Source organism: Rhinatrema bivittatum, chromosome 9 (genome assembly GCF_901001135.1).
Source record: "Rhinatrema bivittatum chromosome 9, aRhiBiv1.1, whole genome shotgun sequence".
In the NCBI taxonomy this organism is placed as follows: domain Eukaryota; kingdom Metazoa; phylum Chordata; class Amphibia; order Gymnophiona; family Rhinatrematidae; genus Rhinatrema; species Rhinatrema bivittatum.
The window spans coordinates 127,355,325-127,375,856 of record NC_042623.1 but is presented as its reverse complement, the minus strand read 5'-3'; the positions used below and the strand labels follow the sequence as shown (position 1 = coordinate 127,375,856).

The 20,532-nt window shown below is 42.7% G+C and overlaps 1 protein-coding gene across 4 annotated transcripts in view; it reads left to right on the top strand.

The window, feature by feature from the left end:
- Positions 1–20,532, top strand: part of NUP205 (nucleoporin 205) — a 558,669-nt gene that overhangs the window by 40,406 nt on the left and 497,731 nt on the right. For all 4 annotated transcript variants that reach the window (XR_003858760.1, XM_029616971.1, XM_029616970.1 and 1 more), the window contains one exon: positions 2,634–2,778. Coding sequence is in view for 3 of the 4 variants with exons in the window: in XM_029616971.1 (XP_029472831.1) it covers positions 2,634–2,778 (145 nt within the window). In the remaining variant the exon portion in view is untranslated. The remainder of the gene's footprint in view (positions 1–2,633; positions 2,779–20,532) is intronic.

Here is a 20,532-nt window from a genome sequence, read left to right as displayed (position 1 = left end):
ACATTGGGCAATAATTTTTGTCTCTGTATCCAGGATCCTGCTCTGTGACTTTTTTAGATCAGAGGGAAGCACACCCTCAGTGAGGGAGGAAATTATAATTTTGGTTGCCCAGCTTGAGGCCCTTGCTTGCTTTACTAGCTTAGATGGGTATGGTTCTAGGCTGCTGGTTGTTGGGCGTAAGGTAGCTAGAGACTTTGAAACCATCTTCTGTGATTGATGTTTGGGCATGGTCATGCTTACTTTTGTCTCCGGGTGAGAGATGTCTTTATGTCGCCGAAGGTCTTTGATTTTGTCTTCAAAGAAGGCAGCAATCCTATTTGGTAAATTTTGGTTTAATTACCAAATTCTGTTGTGAAGATTTTGTATATTAGCCGGTCTATATCATCTTTTACAATATCATGATTTTCTTATTATAGTTCGTGCAATTTTCTTACCCCACATTGACGATTGCAATAGCCTTTACTTTGGCCTTCCGTCTAATTTTCTGTATTCACTACAATCCCTTAACTCTGCTGCTACACTGATTACTGATGTTAAACGTTATGACCATATCACTCCCATACTTGAAAAAATGAAGTGGCTACCTATCCAACAAAGAATTCATTACTAAATTGGCATGACCATCTTTAAGCTCTTAAGTGCAGATTCCTGTTCATGGGTAAATGCTTTATTGAAATTTTATAAACTGTTTTGAGAATTGAGATCTGCTCTACATGGACTTTGGATATATCATCTGTACGTCATGTCCGCCTTTCGGTAACAAGGGAGTCTGCTTTTTTGGTTGCAGGTCCTATTTTTTGGAATTCATTATCGATGGATCCCTGGCTACAAGACTGCCTTAAGACAGTCTTCTTTTAAAAAGCTTTTTATTGAAGCAGGCATTTCTTTGATAGTTTACCATACTTTTTTATTAGGTATTTGCAGCTTGTAATCAATTCTTGTTTGTTAGTTAACTGAATGTTTTATATGTTCTATGTTGCGGTCCTGGCCGCGAGCACCACGGCCAGGCCCTTACCTCTTGATTCCCGGACCTGCTCCCGCCTCCGGAGTCCTGGCTTGCGGCCTGTTTGGCGGCGTCCCCATTGGGGCAGCACTGCCGTGAAGGTTCTGGTGGACGCCCTGTTCTAGGCGCGCGCGCGCCACTTGGGCGCCTTTGTAGCCCGTTTCCCGCCAGTACAGACTCCGCCCAATTCCTGACGTTAGACGCCGCGGCCTTGATAAGCCGGCCACGGCCATCCAGCCCTTGCCTTGCAACGGGTTAGCATTCTGGTTTCCTGTTGCGTTGCGCCCCGGAGTGACCCGCATGGCTACGTCGCTCCGTTCCTGCTACAGTACCTGCTTGGTTCCTGCCTCCCTGCTACGGTTCCTGCCTCCCTGCTACAGTTCCTGCCTGGTTCCAGTACCCGAGTCCTGCTACAGATCCTGCCTGGTTCCAGAACCCGTACCCAGTTACAGTATCATTACTGTCTTAGTCTGGTTCCAGTTTCCTGTCCTCATCCACAACCCGCCTAAGTCCCAGCGGTTGGGCCCCTACGGGCTCCTCCTGGGGGAGCACCAGCTTCCAGGGTGAAGAGCATCTACGTCCCGCCTGAACCTCCCGACCCGCTGTTCATCAGAGACATTGTCCATCTCTTTCTAGTCTCCAGCAGGTCAGCCCAAGGGTCCACTAAACTGAGACTCCCACAACAGTTCTATGTTTACATTTTGATAATTAGGTTTTTATTATGAATGTTATTTATATTGTAAATTGCTTGGACCTTTTTGTGTTAAGCAAGTAATACATTTTATAAATGAAATTAAATCTATTTCAAATAATTTCTTGGTTGAATTTTGGCTTGCTTGATCCAATGGGAAAAGAATGTTTTTTTGGCCTTATGGTATGAAGAAATGTATACTTTGCATGTCAGTCTGTCTTTAAGTAGTATTAATTGCCAGGCCAGGATTTCTATTTAGGCAGAGCAGGTATTTATCTGTAGGCACAGCAATGAAAAGGCTCTGGAGCTTTCATCCATGTGGTCCTTTTTTTTTTTCCCCCAAGGACTGTTCAGCCTGAGGATGTCATATCAAACTACAGGTGCTGGGGCTAGTTGGCCAGCACCCTACAGAGCTGCTTATTTAAAGGTGTCAAGTGTGTCAGGATGCTACTACTGAAGCTAAGTGGTACTTGGGAGAAAGGGCTCTTTCACCATGTGCATGTTTTAGATAAAGACACTTTTTCCTCCTCTGGTGGCCTGCATATTGGGGTGTCTAAAAAGTGAATCCAGCTCTGTTCATAATTCTTGGAAGAATATTACTGTTTGTGAGAACCCATTAACTAGTAGAACAACATTGAAAATAGCTCTTAAGGAATTGCCTTCACTTCTGCAGGAGGGGGATGTAATGCTTGTTTCAAATATAACAGCATATAACATGCTTGATGATTTTTTGGCGGGGGAGGGGAGAGTATGGTAAAGAAGAATGCTACTTGGACTGTGAGGAGAGATTTTTTAGGAAAAATGAATAGAACCAAAATCTAATCTTTTTTTTCTGTTAACTTGTTATAGGAGATACTGGAAGTAAAGATCTGACCCAAAGTGATTAGGGCCTTTTATTGAAATTTGTTCATTTTTGGTATCTTTATGTCTTCTCTGCAGGTGAGCACCAGCAGCCTCATTTTCCTGGGTTGACTAGAGGTCTTGTTGCTGTTCTCTTATATTGGGATGGGAAGAGATGTATAGCTAATTCACTGCGTACCCTCATCCAGTCTCGACAAGGGAAAACATGGACATTGGAGCTCAGGTAAGACTTCTGGAGCCGCCGCAGGCAAACTTGAAACATCTAGTAATCCTAGGACAGTGTGCATATAAATATTGCTTAAAGGCTTTATCTAGCAGTATCTTGAGCACTTTCAAACATGGATGCGGTAGTTAAATTTTGCTTCTTTTTGTATAATTCTGCCTTGTTGCCTCGGGAGCACCTTAACAGTGCTTTTCAGTGCTTTAAAAAAAAAAAAAAAAAAAGTGGGAATACTAGGTCTGGTCAGTGGCTTCAAAGATTGCAAGTGCAAGATGTCTATCGTAGATGGACTTGTCTGCTACAAATGTCTTGAACTTTACCCTGGTTCCACTAACTGTTATAACTGCGATCATATATCACTTAGGACTCAAAAGAAAAGAGCCTATAAGATGGCTGAGCTCTGCAAAAGAAGCAGCTCCTCATCTTCTGTAGGTGGTGAATCACACAGGGGCACCTTGGCTGAAGCTTCACTTGGCACAGATTCTATACAGTGTTTAGATCCAGGAAGTGTGGAGTTTCTGACTTCTTACAGGCCTGCACAAGTAAGTGGGCGTGGAGTTCCTCGGTACCATAGGTGCAGACCCTTGATGTGCTGGGGACAATTGCATGAACCCCCATGAGCAGACACATGACACAAACCAAGGACCTGATATGGCCAAAGCCCAAGGGTCTTGCACCATCGTTTCATGGTGTACCAGGGAAACTGGCTCCACTGGTGTTGGTGCAGAAGACCTCGATGCATTCAACAGCATTGATCTAGGGGACATTGATGCAATTGGCTCAATCTACGCAGAAAGGCCTGGCACAGTCAGTGCATTAGCCTTCCATGATGCAATTCATCACACAAGTACCCCAAAAAGTAGTTTTTCAAGCCTCTTTGTTTACACCACTGAATTCTACTGCAAATAGGCATAATTCTATCTGCAATATTGTTGCATTGATATCCACAATTCAGGATATCTGAGGAGTGAGCTTCACCAATACTAGTCCAGAGGATACACTAGCTCACAGATCAAATGATGGATTTTCTCAAGAATATTTTTGCCTCTGCCAAACAGGGAGAGGATCCTTGAATTCCTCCCCCCCCCCCCCCCCCCCCCCCCCCCCCACCTTCACTGGGCTGCCCACCTAGAAGAGTTCTATCCACCTGTACATTGGCATTAGAGCATTCTCTTGTGTTGCCTTCATTGGGGTGGGGTTAGCTCTCAGGGAGACACTTTTATGGTATCAGAGGGTTCCTTCTAAGCTTCAGAAGACCCTGGGGGGCTCACCTCCACAATCTTAGGTATCTTCTGAATCACCCTCATCCTCGTTGGAATCATAAGTGCATAGCTTTGGATCCTTTACCAGAACGAATGGAATACGGTTTCCTACCAGAGGATTTGTCCTACTCTGAGTTATAGACAAACTAGAGAATGCAATTGGAATTTACATCAGAAGGGATAAAGACCTGTGAAAGGGGGTGATCGACCATTCTCCATGTTCGGTAGTTCCATCTGAATCAGAGGCTCTCCTAATTCATCAAATTCTACAGGGTCTGCAATAAAGAATGTGGGAAAATCTAGCCAATTCTTAAGAACATAAGAACATGCCATACTGGGTCAGACCAAAGGTCCATCAAGCCCAGCATCCTGTTTCCAACAGTGGCCAATCCAGGCCATAAGAACCTGGCAAGTACCCAAAAACTGTCTATTCCATGTTACTGTTGCTAGTAATAGCAGTGGCTATTTTCTTAGTTTACTTTTAGATATTTAATCAGATTGTGTATTTTAGCTTTTCTATAATTCTTATTTTGTTGCCCCTGACACAGCCCTTTTTAGAGGCGAAAATCTGCCTGAGTTGGGCAGTTGAAAGCTGGTGTTTGTATTGTCATTGCTTCTCCTCAATAAATAAGCTCCGAAACTATAGCTCAGTCTATGATTTTGTTTTTGCCTCCTAGCAGTAGCAGTGGCATTCTTTTGTTGCCAGAGGATTTGTCTTCCCATACTTAGATTACTGGTGACAAGATCTTCCCAAGCAGGGCTGTTGAACTTCCTGGAGATGACAATCCAGTTTCTTCCGTCGTTAGGGCTCATAATCAAGTTGAGCCTCTTTCCTAACCAAATCAAGTTTATCGGTGCATGGACAGACTCATTGCAGGAGAAAGCCTTTCTTCCATCAGATTGATCACTTTATCTTCAAATGCTGGTTCAGAGCATACTATAGTGGGATCAAGTCCTGGCCCGTGCAGTCTTGGCTGTCCTCGGCCATATGGCAGCTGCGGTGTATGTGGTCCCCATGACATGCCTTGATATAAGAATTTTCCAGTGGGTTCTCCATGCTCTCTGGGATCAATTCCTCCAGTCCTTGTTGCACTCTGTGAGGGTTACCATATCTGCTTTGGTGGCTAGATCCAAAGGTCCTGGAGATAATACTTCTCTTAAAATTCTTCGTCATCAGGTAACACTAGGAAAAGATATGTTCATCAGGGGTTGTGGTATGTGCCCAAATTCCTCCTAACTCGGGGGGGGGGGGGGGGGGGGAGTGACATCACCAATGCAGATGGAAGCATAACTGCGGAGCTTCTGTTTCCCCGCCATGTTTGCTATTTTGGGACCTAAAAAAAGCACTAAAAGCTGCCAAATTCGAGACAAACAAAAGCTAATACTTTCCTGAAGGCGTCTACAAATATGTTGGTGAATTTACGTCAATTTTCATATGCTGCAGCCGCTTCGAAGGATAACGACAGGATGAGAGACAGAATGGCTGCCGGACCTGTTTCGGAGCAGCGAGACCTCAGGCAATCAGAGCAAGCTCAAACCCATATGAGGCAGTTTCTGAAGCAGACTTTATCAGATGGTTCAAGGATCTGAATAAGGATATCTTGAGGTATCAAGACTGAGATATCCCAATTGGTAGTCGAACTTAGACAGGACATAGGAGTGATCGGCCAGCGAGTAGATGATAATGGAAAATCAGTTGGAAGAGCAAATGATCGTATCGGATGAGCTCACTAAAAAAAAAAAAAAATCCTAGCTTTGGAAACTTTGCAGATCTTGATGCAAGAAAAAAATAGAGGATCTGGAGAACAGATCCTGACGTTGTAATCTCTGCTTTCCGGGGATCCGCAAGAGGAGCATAAAAATGCCAAAATGGTGGTACAACAAATTAGCAAATTTATTTTGCTTAGAACGAGAGAGGAAGGTGAACTTGAAGAAATACTCATAGAGCACACACATCTCTGGGTCCGAAGAGAAATAATTTCTAAAGCAGGCATTTATATCTCTCAGTAAATTATCAGTTGAAAGAGGAAGTATACCAAGCGGCAAGGAAAAAGAAAGCCAAATTATCTGGGAAGGACATAAAATAGTGATATTTGCCGATCTCTCGCCATTAACCCTGCAAAAAAGAAAGAGCTTGCAAGTGATCACTGAAATATTATGTTGAGAGAACGTGAAATAAAATGGCTATTTCCCTTTGACCTGGCCTTCACGCTTGGTGGGGTCACATCGAGAGTCAAGACTCACACAGAAGCAGCCCAAATCCATAAACTTGTGGGGATAATAGTATCTTTGCCTTCAGACTCCCCAGCTCAACTCAAGGACCCATCAAAGGATACTCCAAGATGGCAAAGGGTAACTTCTGGCAGGAGAAGACTACGGAGAAACTCCGGTGGTTCCTCTTCATCTAAACTCTCTGAAATGTGAATTCTATTTATTTTCATCAGAATCACATTAATGAACCACTAGTTAGCATCCAGATAATCCAGGGTCCCTTACTGGTTTCTTTTTTTTTTTTTTGGAGGATTTATGTAGTTGGTATGACACATAGCTGAAAATATTTTATGGTAGCTCGAACACCAAGTTAATTTGGCAAGTGAAAGTAAGTTGAAATATAATGCAAGGTTTATATCCTAACTATCTGGTGAATGGTTAAAAAATGTTGGAAGTTTACAATTTTGGTTACAGTTGCTAGTATGCACTACATTATGGCACGGCAAGGAGATGGTAGGAAAATATGGGGAGTCTCACTTCCACCACACACATTACAAGCTGGCCGATGCACAGCCTAACATATTAGAGAGGGAGGGGGCTTGTTGTAAGGGGTTACCAGATCATCTGGTGGTTGAGAATTAGTGTTCATAACTTTAACCTTGGGGGAAAGAGAGGTCAGCACAATGGAGGTGTTGGCAGGAATCTTGGATGGTGGCGGTTCAGATCCGGATTATTTTAAGAATATAAGAATTGGGATATAAAAAATGGGACCACATCACCCCCCATTCTGAAGATCCTCCACTGGCTCCCTATCAATTTCAGAATACTGTTCAAAGTTCTAACCATCACCCACAAAGCGATTTTCAACATCACACCTTTGGATCTCAAGTTCCCTCTCAGACTGCACTTACCATCCAGGCCGGTAAGAGCAGCATATAAAGACACCCTCCAGGTTCCCTTTCTAAAAACAACTTCAGGAATGAGAGCCCTCTCAGCATCTGGTCCAAAACACTGGAATTCTCTCCCTCCAGACCTACGGCTAGAACACTGCCCGGTTACTTTTAAGAAAAGACTCAAAACCTGGTTGTTCAATCAGGCCTTTTCCCATTCAGATAATCCTCTTAATTAAATTCCTCCCCGTTCCCCAGCAGTATTTACACCCTTCCTATTCATTTATATCTCCTTAGTCAAAAAATTTCATGTCCAGATTTTGCTCCTCTACTTAGCTCCTGTTGCCTTCACTACGGTTCACATACCTAATCCTCACCCCACTAGCCGTTTATTATATTGTACAGTGACACCCTTTATATGCCCCTCTGTTCCATGATTTCAGTTTGGTGCAATACCTTAGCGTCAACCCCTAGTTTTCTGTTTCTTAGTTCAAGACCTAAGCCTCTGCGATCACGGATGTATTATATTTACTCTCTCTGAGACACTGTTTTCTGTACAAATGTTAAATGTTATTCTGCTTGTTTTTTGGTTAATAAGATATTTTTATTATTAGTTCTTTGTAATTGAACATTGACAGAGCTTCAAATGTGAACAATGTAATTGCTTTCATTTGCTGAAGCACTGTTTCTGTTCAATGTAAACCGAACTGATTTGTAAACCCTTACAAGAATTTCGGTATATAAAACTGTTAGTTAAATAAATAAATAAATAAATTGCCATGCTGGGTGAGACCAAGGATCCAGCAAGCCCAGCATCCTGTTTCCAACAGAAGCCAAACCAGGCCACAAGAACCTGGTAAATACCCAAACACTAAGAAGATCCCATGCTACTGATGCCAGTAATAGCAGAGGCCATTCCTTAAGTAAACTTGATTAATAGCAGTTAATGAACTTCTGCTCCAAGAACTTATCCAACCCTTTTAAACCCAGCTACACTAACTGCATTAATAACATCCTTTGGCAACAAATTCCAGAACTTAATTGTGCACTGAGCAAAAAAGCATTTTCTCTGGTTAGTCTTAAATGTGATACTTGCTAACTTCACGGAGTGCCCCTTAATCCTTCTATTATCCGAAAGTGTAAATAACCGATTCACATCTACTCGCTCAATACCTCTCATTATTTTAAAGACCTCTATCATATCCCCCTCAGCCATCTCTTCTCCAAGCTGAACAGTCCTAACCTCTTCAGCCTTTCCTCATAGGGGAGCTGTTCCATCCCCTTTATCATTTTGATCGCCCTTCTCTGTACTTTCTCCATCACAACAATTATCTTTTTTTGAGATGAGGCGACCAGAATTGTACACAATAGTCAAGGAGCGACACAGAGGCATTATGACATTTTCTGTTTTGTTAACCATTCCCTTCTTAATAATTCCTAACATTCTGTTTGCTTTTTTGCCTGCTGCAGCACACTGAGCTGACGATTTCAAAGTATTATCCACTATGATGCCTAGATCTTTTTGCTGGGTGGTAGCTCCTAATGTGGACCCTAACATTGTGTAACTACAGCAAGGGTTATTTTTCCCTATACGCAACACTTTTTGCACGTCCACATTAAATTTCATCTGCCATTTGGATGCCCAATCTTCCAGTCTCGCAAGGTTCTCCTGCAGTGTATCACAATCCGCTTGTGATTTAACCACGCTGAATAATTTTGTATCTGCAAATTTGATAACCTCACTTGTCTAATTCCTTTCCAGATCATTTATAAATATATTGAAAAGCACTGGTCCAAGTACAGATCCCTGAGGCACTCCACTGTTTACCTTTTCCACTGAGAAAATTGTCCATTTAATCCTACTCTCTGTTTACTGTCTTTTAACTAGTTTGCAATCCATGAAAGGACATCGCTTCCTATCCCATGACTTTTTAGTTTTCTTAGAAGTCTCTCATAGATTCTAAACTATCCATGTCCGACAATGTAACTGCAATAGTAAAAAATCATTTTTTAAACTGCAATGCTAAAGAAACTTAAACCTCTTTTGTTTACAACAGACGTTTGGTCTGTGGTTCAAGCATTGATCTTATCCAGCCTCTACTACTGCAACTCCTACTGCAACTCACTTTATTTAGGTCTACCAGCTTCACAATTCATCCTCTTCAGCTCATTCAAAAGTCTACTGCACGCCTGTTTCATAATCTATAATGATGTTGAGCAGTTTTTTTAGAAAAACTAGGTAACAACTGTGGCTATTCTTAGATTGGCTTCCATCAATGTTAAAGGTCTAAATAAGCGGCACATCCTATTTAAGGAAGCAAAATGCCTCCAAGCAGATATCCTTTTCATACAGGAAACCCATATGCAGAGAAAGGATGGAGGACTATTGCGGGGTAACCGTCACTATCCAAGGGTTTTCCTGATATCTAGCACCACCACTAATAGGGAGGAGTAGGAATTTTGATTGCCAGTAATATCTTTGCTGACTTCCAGTTACTACATCAGGATACAGAAGGGAGATTCTTAATTTTTCAAATAAATACTCCTCAAGGGAAAAATATTTTAGTAAATGTGTATGGTCCTACCAATAATCGTCTCACATTCTACCAATCACTTCAATCCAAGGGGATTACTATATAGTTGGGAGAGATTTTAATATTACGATGAATCCTCTTCTGGTCACCTCCTCGGGCGGAAGTTCAGTACCATTATCCCAACATAAAGGCCTGAAACACTTAATGGAACATTTAGGGATTGTAGATGTTTGGCAATACTTCAACACCTATTATTTTACTACGCATAATTCATATTCTAGAATAGATAATGTTTCTTAAAGAGAAATTGTTAGTCCTCAGAATCTCAGCAGTATCCATAGATATTACTTCTGGGTGGACCACGCCCCTATAGCGTGCAAATTTATATTTAACTACAAGATGATAAAGGAAAGCGATTTTGGCATTGCAATGATTCTTTATTTGAAGATAAAGCAATAATCCATAAAATACGAAATAACAAACTTGGGGTATGTCCAGTTGAATGATAATGAAGTAACCCCGGTGACTCGATGGGAAGTCATCAAGGTGGTAGTAAGGGGTCATCTGATAGCACAAGCATCCTATAAGAAAAAAGTTAAGAATCAACAAAGAGCTACACTTGAAACACAAATAAGAGAGCTAGAACTCATTCACAAAAAATTCAAACGTCTCAGTGATTTGAAAAAAACTATATGAAGTTCACTAGGAATTACAAAATTTTAATATATCTGAAACAGCTTACCAACTGGACTTGGTAAAACAAAGTCACTTTCAGGCGGCTGTAAAGCTGGGAGGATGTTGGCACAGGCCTTAAAAGCAAAATACACAAGCCCAAACCCTTAAATTTAAAGATGAGACAGGCACTCTCTTAATTAAAAATACTCAAATTAGGGATAGTTTTGTATGGTTCTACACTGAGCTATACAAGATGGATGACACTATAGACCCGGTAGAGATAAATGAATACTTTTCCTCGGTTACTGTCCCTCAACCCAATGAACGTCAAAAGGAATTTCTGAATAAGGAAATAATGCTCAGCGAGATAACGGGCAATTAAAGAATTGAAAACGGGGAAGGCCCCAGGTTTAGATGGATTCACAGGTACATTTTATAATTTTTTTTCTGATCAAGTATCACCTTTTAAGTGCTGCATTTAGCTCATTAGGAGAGGCTCCCTTAACACTTCATACCAGTATAGCTGGTAAAAGAGTTCTACCTAAACCGGGAAAGGATATCACTCAGTGTGGATCATACGACCCATTTCTCTCCTTAATATAGATATAAAGTTACTGGTAAAAATATTAGTTAATAGGTTGTCATCTATTACCTGATCTCGTCCATGCAGACCAATCAGGTTTTATTCCTGGACGTATGGCATCTGACAACGTCTGTAGAGTACTTAATCTGATTTGGATCGCAAAAGCTAAAAAACTACCAACTACTTTAATGGCAGTCGATGCTGAAAAGGCGTTCGACCAGGTTTACTGGGCTTTCTTATTTCAGGTATTGGAGAAATTCCAGTTAGGCTCAAATTTTATTCGCTCGCTGCAACAACTATACAGAACTAGAAACGATCATTAAATTTAATGGGGGATACTCGTCCATATTTGTTGTGGGACAAGGGACCAGGCAAGACTGCCCGCTTTCCCCATTATTGTTTATGCTAGCATTAGAATACTACTAAATGGAGGAAGTGACGTCACACGACCGAATGGCCGCTTAGGGCATGTACTCCAGTACCTGATTCTAATATCCACTGTGTAGTAGGTGCATTGGACCACCAATCATTGAAATAAAGATGTTGTTCGCCTATATAACAACTCAGGATGTCGGTGAAGAAAAAAATGGTTGATTTAAAGCATTTCGCATACGAGACCAGCACACCGCGGCCTGCAGAGGCTTCGCTCGCTGAAGGTGGGGAACGAGAAGATGGCAGAGAATCGCTAGTGCAAGTGACTGAGGACACTCATGCGCAGGCTCTGAACGCCGAGCTACCTCTTTCGCGATGCGACTTCCAAACCTGGTTTAGCGATCTTAAAGCAGACATGAGCTCCATGAAGGATGAAATTAAATCTGTGATGTCGACCTTCGCAGGGATCACGAGGCCCTGGAAGGCCAAATGGCAGCAGCGAAGCAGCCGAAACTGAGGACGGTCAGGAGGCTCTGCAATGGGAAGTGAAACTACAGGATGATAACGTTGTTTTGAGGGAGTGGATAGATGATCTCGAAAATCGTTCGAGACGGGGAAAGTTGAGATTTTGTGGAATACCCGAGGAAACCACATATGCAGACTGCAATGTGGTCATTAAATATATATGCAATCTCATACTATACAATAATGATCCTCCGGAAGGAAGAACAGAGCTCATCTTGGATAGGGCTCATCGTGCCCTAGCAAAGCCGCGTAGTAACCAGCCATGGGATATAGTAGTATGCTTCCATTCCTACAATATGAAAGAAAAGGTGATGGCACAGGCCCGCAAAAGAAAGGAAATTGTATGGCAAGGATAACATATTGAAGTATTTCAAGATCTTTCTATCTACACCATAAGGAAAAGGCGTGAGTGTAAGGACATTGTGACTGCCCTCAGGCACGGAGACTATCGTTATCCCTGGCTTTTCCCCTTTGGGATGGCATTCACCATCAGAGGAGTTACATCACGGGTCAAGATTGTAGAAGAGGCGCAGAAGATCTTACAAGCCGCGGGACTGGAGATCTCGGGGAAAGACAGCACTCAAACTCCAGCACATTTGGAACAAAAGGGAGCGCTACAGCGATGGCAGAGAGTAAAATCTGGAGGGAAAAGGTTGAGATGGAACTCAGGAGGCTCGGCTTCTTTGAAGGACACCAACAGTTGAACTAGTTGTCTTTATATCATGCTGGATTTTACTCACTTTGGTGTTCGTGGACAGTAGGGGAAGTTCCATGTTTATTTGACTGGCTTGATTTTATAATTATAGTCAAAGGACCCTAGGGAACAATTTTGGGTCAGTGGCATGCTTATTGTGCTGGTTCGTTGAAAAAGGTTTATATCGGGCTGGGTTGGGGGCCTCTGGTGGCGATTGGAGTGGTTATTCCTCCAGGAGGCAATGAGAATGAGGGGGGGGGCGAGGGAGGGACACGTGGGGGGGGGGGAGTAGGGAGGAAAAAATGAGGTTGTCTAATTTGGGGGTTGGTCCTACAAGGGGTTGTGGAGTATATGATTGGCTTATACAATGGGCATATCAGATGGGCAAAAGATGTCTACATGGGAGGAATGAGAGGTATGGAACTGGCAATGTGGGTAGTATCTGGTAAATTTTGACAGATGGCAAATTTAAAAATATCGTGGAACGTAAAAGGTCTTAATACATATATTAAATGGAAAAAGCTGATTCAGGATGCCACTCGTATGCATGCAGATATAATATTATGTCAAGAAACCCATGTCCAAAAATGACATGAACGTTTAATGATGTCCCCCCACTATCCTTGCCAGTTCTTTGCTTCTGCTAAGCAGCTCCATAAATATTGTGGGCTAGGAATTTTATTTGCTAAATCTTTAATAGTGGATGTGATATTGGTTATTAGGGATGTCCTGGGTAGATATGTAATAGTAAAATTCTGACTTGGCAATCAGCTGTACACTTTGGGAAATATTTACTACCCCAATACGGGGCAAGGGAAGCTCCTGGAAACTTTTTCAGGCACTCTACAACAATGGGCAGAAGGTCACATAATACTTGGGTGTGACTTTAATATGACCCTATATCCATTTTTGGACCATAGTGGACGGGGTGGGGTGATATCCAAGTCGAATAGAGCAGGTCTTAAAGCACTAATGGCTGATTGGGGGTTAATAGACATATGGCGGTTGTTGCACCCCACAGATAGGAATTATATGTTCTTCTTGAAGGCGCACCACACTTACTCTTGTATTGATTTTCTCCTGTTTGATAAGGCCTTGGTTAACAAAGTGGTCCTCACTGATATTGAGCCCATAACATGGTCTGACCACGCAGCAGTGTGGGCAACAGTACAGTTGGATTCCTCTTTAGGATCTAGGGGCTTATGGAAACTGAATGAAAGGATTCTAGAAGAAGAACAATTCTGTACGCAGCTATGGGATGAAATGAGCCACTATCTAGTAAAAAATGATACTGGAGAAGTTACAAAAGGCACGATCTGGGAATGCTTCAAAACTGTAGCCAGGGGGAGGCTGATTGCTTGGGCTTCATATGTGAAACAAGAGCGTGATAAAAGGGTGGATTTATTGTATAAATTGGGGAAATTAGAACTTCAACACAAACGAAATCTCAACCAAAATTTGGGAAGGAAATTAGATGAACTACACAGAGAACTGCATGATTTGGATGCTAAGACAATTGTTTTCAGTTAGATAAAGTATGCCAAGAACATTTCGAGGGTGACAATAAGGCTAGTAGGCTACTTGCTAGGTCCCTCAAAGCGCGAGCCATGCAAAATCAGATACTGAAAATTAAAGACCGACAAGGGCAAATGGTCACGGTCAACGAACTCATTCGGGCTCGATTCTCCCAATTTTATTAAGATTTATATCAAGCGCGGCCTGACATTACCCAGGCTAAAATTGATGCTTATTTAGATGGGGTATGTTTTCCCAAAGTAGATGAATGCAGTGTGGAATGTTTAAACAAAAAATATGTTGAGGAGGTAACCAAAACAATAGGAGAACTGAAGCCGGGTAAATCACCGGGACTAGTCTGTTTCACAGCCAGCTTTTATAAAAAAAAAAAAAAATTAGTAGCAGTCGTTGCTCCGCCGCTGACTGAAGCGTTCAATGAGCTTTTATTAGAGGGCAGTATTTCCCCTGAAGCTAATAAGGCCGGAATTACTGTATTGCCAAAACCAGGAAGAGATGCCACACTCTGTGGGTCTTATAGGCCCAGTTCCCCCCTGAATTTGGATTTAAAAATCTTAGCTAAAATTCTGGCCCAACGTCTGGGTCTCCTAGCAGGGCAGCTGATTCACCTGGACCAGACAGGGTTCATCCCAGGGAGAATGGCTGCAGATAACGTTAGAAGAGTGGTGGACTTGCTTTGGTGGGCGGGGGAGTCTCAGATCCCTCTGGGGCTTTTAACGATCGATGCCGAGAAGGCGTTTGATCTTGTCCATTGGGAATATCTATTTACAGTATTGCAGCGGTTTGGGTTGGGGGAGAACTTCATTCTCTGGATCCGGAAACTCTACTCCAGCCAGAGTGCTTGCATTAAGGTTAATGGGGGGGGGGTACTCTCCAGTATTTCCTATAAAGAGGGGCACTTGACAGGAGTGCCCTCTCTCTCCGTTACTGTTTGCTTTATACCTAGAACCCTTGGTGATTCGGATTCGGGAACATAAAGATATACAAGGTCCGCACATTGGAGAGGAGATTTACAAGATGTCGTTCGCGGATGACGTACTATTCAGTTGTAAATCCTGGGGACTCTTTGCCATCTCTCATGCAGGAGCTCAAACAGTTTGGAACTGTATCGGGGTATCAGCTTAATGCCGAGAAATCGGAGTTCCTGAATATTACTTTAACGCCAGAACAAATAGATGATATTAGATGTAGGTTCCCATTTAAAATTGCAAACACAGGGGTGAAATATTTGGGGGTAACGCTGTGAGATAAGATAGAGGATTTATTCAAACTAAATTATGAAAAAATATGGGGGTCAATATAAAAGGATTTGCAAGCCTGAGATAGGATGCCCTTTTCCTGGTTGGGGTGGATTTCTGTAGTGAAAATGAATATTTTACCCAGATTATCTATATCAAACTTTGCCCATTTCCATTCCCGATGACAGGCTACTACAATGGCAGTGGAAATTGTTCCATTATATCTGGAAAAGACGTCCCGCTAGGGTAAACAGGTCAGTTATGATGCGTCCAAAAAAGAGAGGAGGACTGGGAGTCCCCTGCCTCCAGAAATATTATCTAGGGGGGCAGTTATCAGTTGGCATCTCAGTGGACGGGAAAAAAAATGGGTGGGGTTGGAAGCGGCAATGCTTGGAGTAGGGTCCCTAGACCCATTAGTATGGTTGCTTAGGAGCTCTCGTATAATACCGGGGAAGATACCTCCAGCAGTCTCTTATTTTAAAGCTTTGGGATAAATGAAAAGCAACCTTGGTGGGACAGAGAACTTTCTTTTACAGCACCCCCATTTTCTTTAATTCTAGTTTTATCCCAGGATGCTCCAAACGGAAAGAGAGGAGTTGGGTAGAGAAGGGGTGTCAACGCCTTGGACAAGTGTGGGGTGGGAAATGCCTTAAAACTTATGAAGAGTCCGTTCAGGAATATGCCCTAAAGTGATCTGATTGGTACTTTTATCTCCAATTGGGGCAATTTTATAGCTAGGAAAGCAGTAAGATCAGACTTTTTCAAGGCAGAACCCTTTTCGAGGGTTTTTGTGAGAGAGCCCGCTTTATGACTAAGGTGATTTCAAAAATCTATAATATGCTAATCTCTGCTCCGGCGTGCTTTCCAGCGCATATGAAATCTTGGGAAAGGGATCTCCAGTAGCATATAGAGGAGGGGGAATGGGATGTCTGCTATACTAGCATTCAAAAAAGCTCTATTTCTGTAGCTATTATTGAGCAAGGTTATAAATTGTAATACACATGTCATCTCCCACCCATAAGACTCGCAAAATTCTCCATCTCTGGAAGTCGGAAATGCTGGAGGGGATGTGGTCTGGACGGATCTTACTTTCATAAGTGGTGGGTGTGCCCCAAGGTGGTGCTCTTCTGAGAGGAGATGAAACAATTCATTACTCATATAGTGGGCCTGCAATCGATTTGGATCCCGCCTCTGTGGTGTTGGGCATCCCACTGGCAGGTACAGGTTCCCCTATACCCTATATTGGCCAACAGGTGATAATAGCAGCAAGGGGGCCCTAGCCTATGCATGGAAGGAGGCACAATTACCGCCCTTGCAAAAAGTGCTCCAATGTCTACAAAGGGTATAATATTTGCTCCGCCTCTCTGCAATCCGACATGGATGACTACCTAGGTTTGAAAGATTGTGGCCAACCATACCTCAAATGGCAGTTTCATGACCAACAACCCTTGGGGGATACAGTGCAGCGTGGAGAAAGTTGATTTCATATGTATACTTCACGGGGTGTGTGCATAAGATGGGGAAGGTGGGGGTAGGGGGGATTATCAAATAGGTTTATGAACAGTAATTATTAATGTTTCTGCACAAAATGTATGGGGCTTTCAGAACAGGAACAGGCCCACGCTAATTCCTGTAGCTAACATTTATTGGATTCTTTTATTGTATTAATATTTAACTGCACAGGTGATTTCTTTTTCTTATGTTGTTGGGAAATATATTGATAGGGTTGTGTTCTAAAGATGGATGTTTATCTGTTCAATAAAAAATTATTCATTTAAAAAAAAAAATAAATAAATAAACCAAATGACTAGCTGATAGTTAAATATTGTGTTGCCCAAATTTCTCACAAATCTTCCACAGTTACAATAAAGATTAAAATATTTTTATTATCAACTGTATAAAATTTTTTAATGTAAATGTTTTATACATTTTTATGATGAGAAAAAAGACCTCAGGTCTGGCAAGGTTTGTATCTATAAGTTACCACATTACATCTCTTCATCCATTATTAAGAATCAATTACACTTAGGTCATTATTCGAAGGTTTATGTTTTATATCTGGTAAATCTAAGAAACTGATTTCAAAGCTATATCTTTACTTGTTGGGGGACATTTTATTTATTTATTTATTTATTTATTTATTTATTTAACATTTTTCTATACCGAACTTCATGACAAGCTTCATATCAGGCCGGTTTACATCAAACTTAGGGTTAACTTAACAAAACCATATAACAAGAAGGCCGAGGCGCAGATACAAATAACAAGGATATTAAACTTGGGGGCTAGAGTAGCCAGGAAATTAAGGACAGAAAAAACTGGAGAATGAACACGAATGAACGAACAATGGTTGGGTCTGACATTTAGTCTGTTGGGCTATATGAAAGAAAACTGTTGCACTGTTAGGCTTCAGGGAAGGCTTGGACGAAAAGCCAAGTCTTGAGTTTCTTTCTGAATGTAATCAGGCAGGGCTCCAGTCTTAGGTCAGTTGGCAGGTTGTTCCAGATGATGGGGCCAACTGTGGAGAATGCTCTTTCTTTCGTGGAGGTTAGACGGGTGGATTTATTTGGGGGAACTTGAAGGGTTCCTTTGTGTGCCGCTCTGATGGGTCTTGTAGATGTGTATAGTTTGAGAGGGAACCGAAGGTCTAAAGGAAGAGGACATGAAAGACCTACCTAAGCACATTCTAGCATGGGAGAGCGACCTGGGTGAAATATTGGATGAGACGGAATGGGATGCTTGTTTTATAGCATCAAACGTAGTTCTGTATTGACCATACTCATGGAAAATGGTTACAAGTTGTTATACAGATGGTGTCTTACTCCTTATAAATTACATAAGGTGTACCCCAGTGTCTCTAAATGTTGGAGAAATTGCAAGCAAAATGGGACACTACAACATATCTGGATGTCATGCCCAGTCATCTCTACACTTTGGGACTCTGTTTTTCAGTTTCTTTCTGAATTACTGGGGTGCACAGAATCTAAAGATGTTAAATGCTGTTTATTTACCTTTCTACACCCGGACTTTAATAGAGACCAACAGATTTTAATAATCCAGCTGCTCATCACAACCTGGTTGGTTATCGCAGCAGCATGGAAACAAGGAAGCATGTCCACGCTTCGTAGAAGTTTTATGGAAACTAGCCAGTGTTTATTTTCTTAATAAATTCACAGCCACACACCATGATAAGCTAGAGAAATTTCACAAATCGTGGCTACCATATGAGCAATGAATAGCAACAAAAAATAATACTGGTTGAAACTTTTGATTGGAGTGGAGACCCATTTATATTTTGTGACTTTATTTATAATTAATACGGTCGTAGAGACATGGGGGTATTCCTGTCAAGTTTGATCTATATGACCTCTATGTATAGCACGTGATGGACATAAGTAATGAGATACACTGGTGGCAGATGATCGAGAGAGGGAGGAGTTGAGAGGGTGAAGGGATCTTATATTTGTGAAAATATGGTTCACAATTTGATTGTTTTATTAACATGATGGTTCACTGTACTGGTGCGTACTGGTTATCTTTGTTATCTCTGACCATAAAATAAATAAAGAAAAAAAGAAAAAATTCCTCCTAACTCAAGGGGTCTGGGTCAATGATGGAATGTCTGATTCAGATCATCCTCCATCCTCTTGGAGCTATGAGCAATTCGACATTTTCCTAGCGTGTAGCCAGATGGACTCAGGACCAGTGAGTTATGTGCTCTTCTGCTAGCAGATGGGAGATGGAGTCGGATTTCAAAGCTGTCATCACTCTAGATATGCCCCTGCAGTAACCTCAGCTCTTCAGTATCTGTCTGTCTCCTAGCAGATGCAGACCCTATCCCACACACTAGAATAGTGTTAAGAAATACAGCAAAGAAGAAAAAAAGAAAATTTACCTTAAAGAAGATTGAGCCCCGCTCTCCTGCGGTGAAACCTAAGGGTCCCGCCCCCAGTTGAGAATTCCTGAGGTGATTTCCGAGATCCCTCAGAGGTGTGTCTTGGTCTGCTAGCCGGTTCCCGGCGTGGACTTAGCCCCCAGAGTGGCTGAAAGGCAGTGGGTGCCAAACCGAGCATGGCGGTGAAGGTAAAGCCCTCTCCCCCCTTAGCTGGAGACCGTCCCGGCACTCGATCGGTAAGCGCCAAGACCAAGTAAGCAGAAAACTTTAAATCAGGTCTCCGAGGCTCGGATTGCTGTACCGATTTGAATTACTTCCCGGCGAAGTAAAAGGGAGCACCAATCGGGTTGAGAAGCCCTGGTTGGACTAAGCCCCACTCCGGTGCAGGGATCCACGTGGAGATCCTCAGGGGGCGCCATCTTCCCTTCTCGACTGGCGGTACGCACGGGGCAGCTTGGGCAGCTGATGCGCCTAACTTGCGCACGTCCATAACTGCGTGCACAACTACACGCACAGCCGCGTTTACAGTTACACGTGCGCATTGAATCTAGAGGCAATGGCACTGGCACCCAGGAAGGCCAGAAGGCACTCTCTTTGCACAGCCTGCCACATAAGAGCCGCGCAGCCTGAATTGGAGTCCTGCTTGTGCCAGCATTGAGAGGAAGCCCAGGGGGAACCAAAGCCTGGCCCCTCTCTGTCTGGGGATGAGTCCGGAACTACTACAGACTATAGTTCCCTGGATCTGTGCATCTCTGAGATGACTTCTCCACAAGAGAGCACATCAGGGGCTCCTATGCCGACTCCACCTGGGATTAACATGGACCTAGGGACCTTCTCCTGGTTAGAATTTTTCAAAGGGTTACAAGCCTTCATTCAGGCGCAATCAGTCCTGGCTGCGCCCCGGGCTCAACCCTTGCTGGAAGCAAAAGATCCTCCCGGCCCTGCTCGGATGCTTCGAGACATGCCTTGCCCTAACCAAGAATTTCTCTGACAGGGACCCAGACACCTCAGATGACGATGGCGACTCCCTGGAAGAAGGAGAAATTCCTGCAGGCCTGTTACCATGCTTCGCTTCTTCCACAAGGATGAACTACCAGCCCTTGTTTCCCAGACTCTGGGTATTCCAGGCACGGACCCGATGGCGAAACCAAAGAAGAACCCCATCCTGGTGTCCCTTCGTAAAGCCTCAATGCTACTTCCCAATGATGGAAGCCATCCAGGAACTAATTGACCTGGAGTGGGATGCCCCGGAGGCCAGCTATTATTATTTATTTAAGTGTTTTTATATACCGATAACCGTATGCACATCGTATCTGTTTACATAGAATGTGTAACAATGATAGAG